Genomic DNA, 14,162 nt, shown 5'->3' on the forward strand with positions numbered 1-14,162 from the left:
AGGAAGACCTGGGTTTAAGTCCTGTCTCTGACAAAGATAAGTTGTGTGTTCTTGGACAAGTCACCCTCTCTTAGATTCTAAGTCATAGGCAAGTTACTGATGTGGGAGATGGATCGGAAAAGTTATCATATGATAAAATCAGTTTACTTAACTACTTATTCTGACACTGTCAATTATCACTAAATGTCTTCATACACTTTGGAGCTACCACTTCTTCACTTGTTGATGTAGAATGGAAATTCTCAAAACTTTTTTTCTATCATGGATTTTTTTGGCAGCCTTGTGAGGTTGGTGGACCTCTCCTCAGAATAATGTTTGGAGAACATAAAATAAAATATAATGAAAACACATTATATTAAAATCTTTATTAAAATGTTTTTAAAACTCATGGATAGCAGGTTAAGGACTTTTGTTGTAAAAGTAATTCTTAGGTAGATACTAGTTGAACAAAGTGGCCTCTAGGGTCCCTTCCAGGAAACTAATTTTGTGATATCGCGATACAGAAGCCAAGTGTCCTCCCTATTCAGAGGGGAATAGATGCTTCAGTTAACAGAAGAAAAATATTCTGAGATTATTGATAAAGTCAGTTTTCTATGCTTTTCCCAGAGGGACAGGGGTCATCAGATAAATTTCCCCAAAATTGTACTAGGTAGAAACTTATTTTATAGAAGGTGCAGCCAATTTTGATGTGAGAAAATCATTTCAGCATTATGGACACATTTTCTAATCTACAAAATGAGGCAAGGGTAGGATTGGACTAACTGGTCTCTTAGGTCTTCTACAATTCAACATTCTAGAATTCTCTGCATGCAGAAAGGTCAAGCCAGACCTTCATTTCTCATTCTTTGCCTTGGAACCTGACAAGAAAAATATTGAAAAGCCTTTTTTTAAAATGGAAACAAAGTTGTCACTATAGTGACAACTATATTAGTGGGGAGGTAGCATAGTATAGTTGGGAAGTACCCACAAATCTTCCTGGATTTGTAATGAGATCTATGATTTTACCACTTACTACCTATGTGCCCTTAGGCAGCTGGGCCTTGGAGGTTAAATTCGATCAATGGTTCTCAAAGTATGGTCTAGGGACCTTCCAGAGGATCTCCAGTCAGACCTCTTTTCATAATACTACTAAGACATTTTAACTCTTTGTGAAGTATATTGATAGCTATGACTTACACAAAACCTCTTTGGGGGCCTCAACAATTTTTTAGCATACAAAAGAGTCCTGAGAACAGAAAGCTTGAGAATCAGTGAACCTTATTAAGTTCACTTCCAGTTCTAAAATCCTGTGTCCTAGCTCCCTGAATGGGAAATTTAGGTATTAACTATATCTTCAACTAAGATAATTACAACTCCCAACCAACCAAACACTAATGACTCTGTCTTTTTCTCTTTTATTTATTAAACTTGATACTTTCTCACTTTGAAAAGCCCAGGTATTGCCCTGTTTTAAGCAAGACCAATAGGTTAACTCACACTTTGTAAAAACCAAGGTGTCTTTAATCCTTGAAGATACTGCCCCCTGCTGTAGAACAAGCATAATTGCAGCTGGATTTAATTTTTCGTACTAAAAAGATGAGAATAAAATATATATACAACCATTAAAGTGATCAAAGATTTGGTTTCTTTTTATTTTGAATATACATGCACAGACACACCGCTAAGGTATGTATAATTTGGATGCTTTTGTAAATAATATTCCAGGTAATTATTATATAAGATGGGGGGAGGGTCTTTTGAGGAAAAAGAAATTAGGCATACCAGTAAGCATTATTACAAACTGTCACAGAATAGTTATCATTTAGAAAAAGAAATGAGAAACATATTAAGGGTTTAGCAAATCCCAAATCTGCCAACTGCAATCAACACATTTTACAAGTTCTCTTGGCTCCATGGTATATACCTTGAGATATAGACGCAGATGTTCTTAGACTTGACAACATATGCTATAGCTGAATATCTGAAATTCAAACCACATCACCTTAAAGAAAAGCCCAAGGCCCATCTATAAAGAATTGTAAAGTGGGCAGTTCTGGGCTACATTCAAAACCCCCAAACAAATGATATCTACAAGATCAAGGACAGGTCATTGACTAGAACTTTTACTAGACTTGAAATGTGAGGTTGGGGAGTTCCGAGCAAAAATCAATTAATGATCAAGACAAAAAAGAAAATGGCACATCTCCCCACATCACTGGGCATTGAATATACAGAGGCTAGAAATAAATGGCAGCTATGAATTTTGCTGAGTTGCTTGTTTAATAAGCACTTTATATCCTTCAAATCCTTCCCCACTGTCAGAAAAGCACATCACCTGAAATCTGAATAAAAAGGAGCTGAGAGAGAATACATATGTGTTCTTTATTTAATTTTAAAATTGTTTCTTTTCAATCTTAAAAGCGAGGCAGGGAAATAAACAGATAAAGATAGACTTGGTTTTCCCAAGTCAAACATGCCATTTCTGGTATTTTTAGAATTGAATAGGTGGTTAATACAATTTCTAAAAGATGAAAGCAAGGACAGAAAAAGAAACAGAAATAAAAATTTCTCAACTTATTCTAGGTTTTTTTCCTCTTTTTTATTTTTTCCAAATGCCCAAATTCCATTTTACAGTAGAAATGCAGACCACTTTGGAAGCTAGCAATGGCTCAGAATTATCTAGTGCTTTCTCATTAAGACATCATCGTCTTTTTACATTCTACTGAACAGAAAAGCATTGCTTCTACTGGAATAAACTTCTGACCAATCAGACACTTGCTGCAACAGGAACAGAGAAAGCACTCTTCAGTAGCATGCCAGTTAAAACTGTTGTAAGTCACTCGCTGCACTTCTGGATCAATCACATTATGACATCCTTGACAAACCTGTTGAACAGAGAAGAAAAAAAAAGATTCAGAACAAATAATAGTATCTTAACCATATGTTTTTGACTCAAATTTTAGAAAGGATACATTAAATATCTATCCTTCTTTAGATGCAGGAGATACCCAACTATAGGGGACTTAACTGTAAAAGCTTAGGCAGAAACACTGTCCTGGAAATTCCATGAACTTTTCTTTCAATGGCTGTAAAGAATTGAAGACTGAGGGGATGTCCATCAATTGAGGAATGGCTGAACACACTATGGTTTATGACAGTGATGGATTACTACTATATGCTGTAAGAAATGATGAAGGGGATGGTTTCAGAAAAATATGCAAAGACTATTATAAGCTGATACAAAGTGAAGTGAGCAGAATCAGAACATTATGCATAGTAATAGCAATACTGTAACAATGTTCAACTGTTAAATGACTTAACGAGTGATCAATACAATGATTCATGAAAATTCCAAAGGGGTTGTGATGAAAAATGATATTCACCTCCAGAAAGAGAAGTGATGAACTCTGAGGGCAAATTGAAGGATGTATTTGTCAATTTTTTTTTCTTCTTGCTTTTTTGCCCTATGACATGGCTCAAACAGAAAAGTTTTATATGACTTCATATATATATTATTTATCATATTTTTTGCCTTCTCAATGAGTGGGGGAAGGGGGAAGAGTAGAGGAAAGAATTTGGAAATGAATATAAAATTAAAAGAAATATAAAAAAAATCCATGAGCTTTGAGCATTATGACAAATGTAAGAAAAAGCATTATTTAGTCTTTTCTCCTATTTCTAGGAAAATATTCCCAAGAGGCTTCTACTGACTGATTATATTGGGTTTGGTTCTATTACACGCAATTAAGATGCACAATAGTTCATTATAAACTGTACTACCAGTCTAAAAGGGATTTTCATGCTTTAATTAGGCAGATCTCACCTATTACATAAAGAATACTTATTAAAACCTATAGTTCTCATAGACAATGTTGAATGGAGATATTAAAGGTGATTAAAAATTTCACTTAAAAGGACTGATAATATTTGAGAATAAGTGGCTTTGCAAAAGTTATATAAGGCTATATAATAAATTACACATATATTTGGAGACAAAAGTATTATTTTAAAAACTGATTTCATGGGGGAAATTTAACAAGCTTCTTTTTAAGTGAAAGGAGAGTCATTTGGAGGCAGGAAGGTCTGATTTAAGAGACTAAGAGGTAGAGAAGACAGAAGCTATGGTTGGTGTGTTGAGGAATCTGAAGACCTTAACTGAGAAAGAAAGAAAGAAAGAAAGAAAGAAAGAAAGAGAAAGAAAGTAAGTAGGGGGCAAAAACAACTTGTCAGAATTGCTTTGAGAGAGCAGTGGCAGGAGCTGCTTGAGACAAAAAAAGGGGTTAGATCTCCCATTGGCTGAGTGAATACTGCAAGTGTAGCTAATGCCTTTTAGCATCACCTAATACTTAAGAGAGCTTGTGATCCCTTTCTGCTCCCTCTACTTAGAGAGTGGGAAGAAAGACCAGTATTGTAGCTGTTTTACTACAGATTCTGCAGCATAAAAAACAAAAACTGGCTAGGCTGATTTCCGTTGCTCAGAGAGTCTCTGTTGTGAGCTTTGTTGAGATTGGACAACATCGTATCCTGGCAAGTGAATGACTGCCTGGGATGGTTGGTATGGCGCACAGATTGCCAGCCTGATGAACTTTTCCAGTTCTCCAAGTTAAAGGGAACTGCTATTTACACTAGAAGGTAACATTGCCTAAATACCATTTTAAGGGTGATTTTTACGTCATAAGACCTTGTAAATGCTATGTTTCCAGTATAGAAGAGATCTGCCCAATTGAAGTGCAGTGAGGACCAACAGATAAGAAGTTGACAGAGAAATGGTGTCACGTGACGGATATGATCCTGAATGGACAAATGACATCAAAGGGTACAGTCCAGACTTGTGAGTTATCTTTCCTTTTTTGTGTGTTATCCTGCCAGGTTCACATAAATGCATGCCTACTCTTCCCCTCAGATACAAGGTGCAATGGCACAATGGTATGGTGTAGGAGTGTGATGGAGAAGGAGAGGACATATATAAAGGAACAGGTTAGGATGGAAAGGAGTAGTATCAACAAGACATTGAACTCCTTGAAAAAGGAGGGAGCCTGAGCGGGGGACGTATAAACAACCAACACTGAGATATAGGGATGATGCATCTGGATGTAGCAAGCCTCAGAGGAAGACAGATTGCTGAGGTGGGAGGAGTTCTCTATGTCTGCCCAACCTCTGTGAATCTTCCACAGGGGGCCCACCTGACAGGCTTGTGTTGTGTCTATGTATCTTAATACAGCTTAGATACTCATGGAGCAAGTTTTCTCTCCTTCACTTATTCCTTGCTCTTGCTTATTTTTTTTCCTAGTCTTGCATCTCTCTGATTATAGCCTGTAAGCTGCTTGTCCTATACAATTTTGATAATGTTGCATCTTGTAAAGGCCCGCCCTGTGCCTCTAAAGTATCCTTTGGGTGACCTTCAACTTTAATTCTTCAGGCACTGGGTATCCCTAACTTGCAGCCATACAGCATCATGGAAGAACTTTAATTTAAAAAGATGAGTCTTTGTTTTGGCTAGTCGTCAAAGCACTGGACAATATCCCATATGCAATTCAGCCCAAGCATTTCTTCCTCCTTTTCAATTCAGGCATTTCTTCATTGTCCATGTGTAACATCTGTACAAGACACGTCCTCATGGAGTATTTTAATGGCTTATTTATGCATAGCATCATCTAGATAATAGGCATTCTTCGCTGGTGTGGTTTTCCCTGGATGGACAGTGTTAGACCAAACTTCTTTGAGCAATTAAGGATGTCATTTGGGAGGCACTTCAGTGTCCTGGGGCTCTATATAATCAGCATAATGTCATTCACAATCAGGAGCATCTGGAGGACTCTGCCACCTCTCTGGAATCCTTTACTTCTTCAGACTCTGTCCTGGACCTCCTCCATGACAGTAGCAAACACCTTTGGTAAGCAAGTCTTCCTAGTTTGTGTCTCACTTGATATAAATAATCAGAAATTGTCAAACAAAGTTCTACCAAGGATTCTTGTATGATTTTCTTGTATGCATGGAAGGAGCTTCATTAAATGCCTGTTCTCTACCAAATCATGATGATTGATGTGTTCTGATGTGTACTATAGCAAAAGGCTACTGGCTCCCTATCATACCTTTCATCTAGGATGTCCCAGATGTATGTGTAAAGTATTCTAAGAGAAATTTTATAGAGATAAGAAAATGGGCTAGGTAGTTACCAATATTCTGCTACTTTTTTTTTAAATAACAGTTAAGTTCTGAGATTTTTGCCAAGTCTTTAGTATCCTCATCACTGGGAAAACTGCTGTAAAAAGCTTTTATCTCAAAGAGAAACTAGGGATTGCTGAAAATGCCATGTAGCCAGGCATGGTGGCACACACCTATAACCCCTGCTCCTGAGGAAGGCTGAGGGCAGTGGGTTACTTGAATTCAAGAGCTCTGAGCTATAATACAGCCGAAGCTCATTGTATTTCTCCATTAAGTCTGGCAAATATATGGTGAGCCTCTGGGCATGGAGGGCCACTAGACCTGCCTAAGATGGGCCAAATAAGTCCAGGTCTGAAAAGTAAAATAGGTTAAAACTTCTGTGCCAATCAGTGTTGGGATCTAGCTGTAAATGGTCACTGGGCTTGCAGGCTGGGCAAGAAAAATTATGTAATTGTCTAGGCCAGGCTTTTGCTCCTCATTAATTTTACACCGAGTTCATGGTTAATCTTCAAGGCCTGTCCAAGATAAATTTCCTTAGCTGCCCACCCAACTGCTGTCATAATCTTGGTGATAAGTGTTCCTCACCCACTTGTCTCTTTCCTGTGTAGATTGTAAGGCTGCCCTTTTGTAGGGCTATAAATCTCACTGTTATTTGGGAGCCTGATGAAACTACCATGATGTCACTTGCCAACAGAAGCACTTACAGAACCTTTTTTTTTGGTGGTGGCGGTGGTGGGGAGTATTTTGTTTTTCCCCAGTTACGTGTAAAAACAATTTTCAACATTCATTTTTAAAACTTTGAGTTCCAAATTTGTATTTTTCCATCTCTAAGGAATCCTTCTTCCATTACTGTTTTTAGTTTTTACTTGATATTGATAATTAGAGGGCCAATTAGAAAAAAAAGGAATCCCATATAATCTTAATATGTTCATGAGAGACATCTTGTTGGGAGAAGAGCCTTTAACACTGTGTTTTGCTCTGACGTATATACTATTTGTAATTTTAAAAAAAAAATAACAAGGACAGAAAGATTTTGCATTCTACTTTTTAGTCAACTATGATTGAAGACAATTTCTACTGGGGACTATAATGCATGGAAGCCTCGCCAATCCCTTCTATTTCCAAGGGCTCCCTAGACCTACCTTGCACATAGCAGAGGCTTAATAAAAGTTTGCTGGATTGAATAAAAGATTTCATAAAAATGATCAAACAGGCATGATTAGTACAAGTTTTTTCGGTAATAATTTAGTCAGTAGATTTTTCTCTTATTCTTTTGAGTATCTTTCCTCTTTGAGAAAGTTTGAAAATCAGGTGCCTAAATTAAGAAATTAAGTTTATACGGACTTTTTCTTATGCTTTCTTCAGCAAAGAAATACTAATAATAGTAATAAAAAAACCACCTGGTTTTCCCTTTGTTCTACAACAGAAAGCAGTTAAGTTGCCAAAACTGAGACCTCTCATGCATTCATGGGCCTGAATGCCTTCATGTGATGAATGGAATGTGAATCCTTTTTGTATCCCTTAAAAAGCAAACAAAAGCTGAAAGAGCAATTATGAGGACTAGGACTATGAGGACTGGCTTTTGCAAAAGTCTTAACATCACAAAGAACCATTAGTAGCATCCTAGGAAAACTGTAGAATCCACCCGGAATATGGAGCTGATTATCTCCTCATTATTGGACTTTCATCTTTCCTGACTCCCTGCTACCTTAATATCTTTTTTCCCCTTTTGTTATTGCCCCACTTTCATTATTTTACATTTGTTGTTCAGTTATTTTTCAGTTGTATCCAACTCTTCGGTTTTCTTGGCAAAGTTGCTGGAATGGTTTGTCATTTCCTTCTCCAGCTCATGTTACAAATAAGGAAACTGAGGCAAACAGGGTTAAGTGACTGGCCCAAGGTCAAACAACTCGTAAGTGTCCAAGGCCAGATCTGTACTCACAAAGATGAGTCTTCTTGATTACAGGCAGGCCCAGTGTTCTATCCATTGTGCCTCCTAGCTGTCCCATACATTTGTATAGAACAGGAGATAGAAAACTGATGGAACTTCAAGAAAAAATCATTTTGCATTCTGGAGGAAAGAGAAATAACCTGTTTCCTTCTCTTTGCCTTGGGGTTCTGAATTTGTTCTGCATTAAACCTCTTAAACTATATGCAACTGAGTTATCTGCCACTCACTTCTCCCTGTGTTCATTATGTGTTCCAGGAATAAACACACTATCTGAAACAAGCTAAAGTTAGTAACACTTATTATTAGAAGTCTACCAAAAAAAATTACCCTTATAAATGAATGATGAAGTCATAAATGAGTGGTTTGGAGATGACAATAGAATTAAGGTACTTAAGTCACTCAATGTAGACTTGAAGTATACACTTCAAATTCTTTTGCAACCCATGCCCTCACCAAAAAAATCTGTATATAGCTAAATTATTTTTCAAATTCCAGGTGGTGGTCCTAACAAAGAGATGATGGGCTTAAGGTCCTGAGACTGAGACATCTATGTATTTATTTTTGTATGATTATTCATATTTATTACAAGAGTGGGTTTTCATTGGGGGAACATTTGAGAAAGAGAAATGTTTGTTCATTGAAAAAAAATATATATACTTAATTTAAAAAAAATTAACATCCCAGGTGTTATGGATAAAGTGAAAGTTAAAGAGTCCGTATAAAAATGGATTTATAACAACAAAATAAGTAATTAAATTCTTTGAGGTCACCAGAGTAGGTTCTTACTTATATGTATATGAATGAATTAGTTGTTATAAGTGGGTTCCAAGAATAGAATTCTATTCTTTAAATCAAGTCTTATTAAGACTCTACTGTAGTACGTAGGGACAGTGAAGGAACTCTCCAGTGGTTCAGGTTCCCACAAGCCCTTTCTGTTTAAATTTCTTGGGTACAACACTTCATATTAAGACCTCCCAGAGAAGCCACATGCTTCTTGTACAGTAGAGCCTTTTGCTTTCCATTCCTAAGATTATAGATGAATGTAAATACTGTATTGTGCTACAGGACATTATGGGTAATCCTCTCACCACAGCATGGTTCCTCACGTAGCAAGGCTTGCATATGGGCTTGTCGTTGACCATAACGTAGATTTCCCCAGCAAGAATGCAATCACAGTCAAAGCAGCAGAAATGTTTCAGATGCCAGCTCTGATTCTCTGCCTGGGTATATTCATTACTGAATATCAACTAGAAAGATGAAAAAAAAAAACAAAGAAAAAAGTCATTTCTCCCCCCTTTAGTCCTGTTTAGCTCTAAAAACCCATTTGGCAAAGCAATTATGACTGGATTCACTGACCCAATAAAGCATTTAGATACAATCAATTTGAGAAACAGCATCATAAAGGGGTTAACCTTGAAAGTCAGTTCTAAGTACCATGCCTAACACACACTGATTGTGTGACCATAGGCAAGTTGATTAAAACCCTTGGAACCCATGGTTACCAACTTTCCAAGATTATAAGTTGCCAGTGTGTGACAGTTGCCAAACCAGGAATTCCCCAAAGGTTTGCTTTCCCTGTCCTCCTAGCCCCTCAATTCCCCAAATGTGGTATCTTTTCTTATGTTTCATACCTTGAAAAATAAAACCTAAGGTCTGTCCAGTCGCCTCAGAACATATTAAGACAGCCTTCTTTATATTTTCTACTATTAAACATCTATCATAAGTTCTCTCATCTATGTGACATGGGAGCTCAGAATGAACTAGAAGTCATTAAGTACCAATTTTCTGATAGGTAAATAAAGCACATTTTAACTTGAACACATTCTAAGAACCTTCTCTATGGTTCTGTCACTGGAAAGGACAACTTGGGACTACAGAGTGTGTGTGTGTGTGTGTGTGTGAGTGTGTGCACACACACAGTCAGTCCCAGGAATCACTTACCTCATCACACCCAGCACACCGGGGTTTCTCACTGTCACAGTAATGCCTGCCACAATATAGCTTCCCATTCTTCCAAAAATAGATCATGTCCACCAGAAGCTCATCGCAGATGCTACAAACGAAACAGGCAGGGTGCCAGAATTTGTCATATCCAGCTCTCTCGGCATAAACTGCAGGATCACCTTCTTTCATGCTCTGCTTGCAGTAATAGCAGGACTGAAATGGACACCACGTGGAAAAATTAAAGTCACGCTACTCACAATGCTAATAAACACATCAGATTTACTAGGAATTCACATCATTTATTCATGCAGGGCTCCTGTCACTTGATACAATGAGTACAAAGACTTATGTAACATCCCTGATATTTCATGTCTTGCTCTTTTCATCTCTGTCCAAACAACTGGACCATTACTTCTTCCTACTAATATAGCTACAAAAAAATATTGACCTACCAAATATAGTATGGAGCAGTGAATCATCCATGAAGGACAAAAAAAAAAGCAATTTAACAAAATTTGTGAAATTTAAACAATCTCATCTCATTTGCATCCTACATCAGCACTCTGCTATGAAAAAAGAAAACAACTTATATTTATATTAAGGGTTCTTAACCTGAGGGTCAATAATTTTTTTATTTTCATAACTATGCTCCAATATAAATGGTTTTCTTCATAATCTTATGCATTTTATTTTATGCATTTAAAAACCTTATTCTGATGGGCTTCAGCAGTCTGCCAAAGGGTTCCATGACACAAAAGAGATTTAGATAATGTAGAGATCCTCCCGTCCCTTTTGTGTTTAGCTTTAAGAAAGTGATTTACGACAAATGGAAATCTGTCCCACAAATGAAATAGGCAGCATGGGTCTAGTGCATATGTTCCCAGAGTGGGAGATACCACCCCCGAGGGAGTGCTGGAATGATTCAGGGGAGGCGGCAGTAGCCTTGGGTGTAATTGGGGGGCATTGAAAAAAATAAGGGGGTGGTAGAAGCATAAGGAAAGAAGACAAGAGAAGAAAATTTTGAAAATCATTTCATCCATTGTTAACAGAGTTAAAGTTGTAGTGATTACATTATTTTCCAAATAAACACACAAAATGCAAGTTATAAAGATATAACTGATCTGTGGTCAAGTCTGCTGACAAGTCTTAAGCAAGTGTTGGCAGGCGAGCATGTCAGGTATTATAGGGAAGTCCACATGCATTGGCAGGAATATGTGCATGTAATGACTTGTTTACAATATGATACTATATGGTTACATGATGCAATTTTGGGTCATCAAAATTTCAATCCAAGAAAAAACCCACAAATTAAGAATAAACTATTAAATTAAAGATGCATCATTTTAAAAAACATATATTTTATATTTTTTGAAATGATGCAAATCTCAAAACAAAATGTTAAAGGGTTAAAGAAAGTAGATTTCTAAGGTGAAATTGAGTAATTTTTTTTAAAAGGAGGTGGTAGGCCAAATAAGTTTGGGAACCTCTCGTCTAGTGGATAGAGGAGCAGCATTGGAATGAGTAAGAATGTGACTAAAAATCTTTCTCTGGACCTTATACAGGTCAGTTAATGTCTCTGTATCCCAAGCAACCTGTCTAAGACTAGAAGTCTTATCTATTTTCATGGATGGAGGGAATTCCTCACTGCAGTTGAAATTTCATCACACAGGTCTACCCCCATATAATTAGGAGGTAATTATTCATTTTATAAAAAAGGTTCTTGATTGTAGAAAAGAATTCATCTAGGATTTCTTTAGATAATTCACATCTTAATACATTTGAAAATAAAATAAACTTATAAAAAGATCTGACATACACAATAGCCCTATTAATTACTTACATATGTTTTTACACATTGAAAAGCACAGTGGCTGAGTCAGAGCTTTATTTTGTCTCACTTTAAAAAAAAAAAAAGCTCAAGTTGTTACATAATCTGCCGGCAACTGAGGGCAAGGCTTGGCAGATTAAAGCAAAAACAATAAGAAATTAAAAGCATCAAATGAAGAGTTAGTTAATGAACAGAGGCAGTGGGGATTCAAATGGAGATAGGAAAAGAAAAATACCCAGTAAAACTAAATACCAACACAGTTAATGGTGAAAGGAAAGACAGGAAAGATAACTCTCTGGTCACCTGCAAAAGTAAGCAAGAAATCTACAAAAAAGCAGAATCTAGAACAGAGGAGGGGAACCTGTGTCCTTGAGGCCATATGTGGCCCCTAAGTCCTCAAGTGTGGCCCCTTTGATTGAATTCTCATCAGTAAAACTAATGGATTGGATTAAACTTAGAGTTTGGATTCAGTCAAAGGACTGCGCTTGAGGACCTAGAGGGTCATATGTGGCCTCAAGGCCACAGGTTCCCCAACCCTGACAGAAGACTTAAAACTGGTTTACTTAGTTCATCTCACTATGTCTTTATAATCTTATGGTATAGATATGCTTGTAACACTTATTGGAAAAAGGAATTAAATAAATACTAGGAATGTGGCCTCTCTTAGGACAGAGGATCACAGATGCAGAGTGGTCTGCCTCAGTTTCCTCATCTGTAAAATGAGTTGTAGGGGTAAAAGTAATGAATATTTGCAAAGTTCTTTGAAAATATTCAAACACTACATCAATGCTAGCTGTCTGGAAATTTGTTTCACACTTAACATTACTATGGTGATTTATATAAAAAATGCCATTATATAGAAAAGCATATATTTATACAAAATCTTATTCATCATAGATAAGGCATGAAATTTATTGGGAAAAAGTAATGAAATGATACTAGGAAGGTTGCTTCTCTTAAAACACAGAATCACATAAATTTAGAGTTAGAAGAAAGCATACAGGCCACAAAGTCAACCAGCTTCATTTTACAGATGAGAAAACTGAGGCAGAGAAAAGTTACTTGCCTAAAAAATCACAGAGATCAAAAATGAGATCTGAACCCAGGTATTCCTTACTCCCAGTACGGCATACTGATAGCACTTTTATTAGTAGAGTTTGAAAATAAACAACTTATTTCTCTGACATCTTTTTCTACATCTGGTACATTTACTGTGGAAATAATAACATCTAACATTTATTGGGGGGGGGAGGGATTTAAAACTCAAAATCTTATGGAAAGTGAATGTTGAAAACTAAAAATAAATTTTTTTAAAAAGCACTTTAAGGTTTGCAAAGAGCCTTGCACATGCTATTTCATTTAATCCTCACAACAACTCTTTAAGGTGGGTGATATTATTATCTCCAGATGAGGAAACTGACGCATTGAGTTTGTGATTTGCCCAAGACCACACAGCTGAACGTCTGAAGCAGGGGTTAAACTCGGGTGTTCTTGACTCCAAATCAGCACTCATGCGGAAATTTGAATTTTACTCCTTATTCTGCCACTAAATGAGTAGTATGAATGACCTCAGGAGTTAATTTAGGCTGAGAGTTGGGAAGGACAGAATTTGAATGCAGCCTCAGATATTTACTAGCTGTGTGACTGACCCTGGGCCAGTCACTTAACCTCTATCTGCCTCAGTTTACTCAACAGTAAAATAGGGTTAACAATATCACCTCCCTCCCAGGATTGTTTTGAGGATTAAATAAGAAGTCATAAAGTGATAGAGTACCAATCACACAGTAGGCGATTAATAATTGCTTATTTCCTTTCTTTCTATTTACCTACTCCAAGCCTCAGTTTTATCACTAATAGAATGATGGAGCTATCTGGATTTTATCTCTATGGGCCTATCAAAATCTAAAATTATATAAATAAATAACTGTAAAACGATTGGATTAGGAATTGAGAGACCCAAGTCAAGTTCTGTCCTCCTAATTTTCTGATCATCGGTCATTGGACTGATCATTTAAACGCTTTGGGCCCCACTTTTCTCACCAGTAAAACCAATGGGTTGGATTAAATTAGGTATAAACCTGAGTCTGTGAACTTTTAAATAATATATTGAATAACCGTATTTTGATGTAATTGGTTTCCTTTGAATACCTATTTTATTTTATACATTTAAAAACATTTTTCTGAGAAGGGGACCACAGGCTTCCAAGAGCCATGATATAAAAAAAAAAAAAGGTGAATAACTCCGAGAATAAAGAAATAATCTCTTGGATCTGTAATTGCTCTAAAGCTCTAATA

The 14,162-nt window shown here is 36.6% G+C and overlaps 1 protein-coding gene across 2 annotated transcripts in view; it reads right to left on the reverse strand.

Moving 5' to 3' along the window:
* Positions 1-1,601: 1,601 nt before the first annotated feature.
* TES (testin LIM domain protein) overlaps positions 1,602-14,162 on the reverse strand; it is a 77,314-nt gene continuing 64,753 nt past the window's right edge. For both annotated transcript variants that reach the window (XM_036761580.1, XM_036761581.1), the window contains exons 5-7: positions 10,037-10,252; positions 9,184-9,342; positions 1,602-2,864 (exon numbers count right to left, since the gene is read on the reverse strand). In XM_036761580.1, the coding sequence (XP_036617475.1) occupies positions 2,673-2,864; positions 9,184-9,342; positions 10,037-10,252 (567 nt within the window). In that variant the 3' untranslated portion in view covers positions 1,602-2,672. The remainder of the gene's footprint in view (positions 2,865-9,183; positions 9,343-10,036; positions 10,253-14,162) is intronic.

Source organism: Trichosurus vulpecula, chromosome 5, assembly GCF_011100635.1.
Source record: "Trichosurus vulpecula isolate mTriVul1 chromosome 5, mTriVul1.pri, whole genome shotgun sequence".
Classification (NCBI taxonomy): domain Eukaryota; kingdom Metazoa; phylum Chordata; class Mammalia; order Diprotodontia; family Phalangeridae; genus Trichosurus; species Trichosurus vulpecula.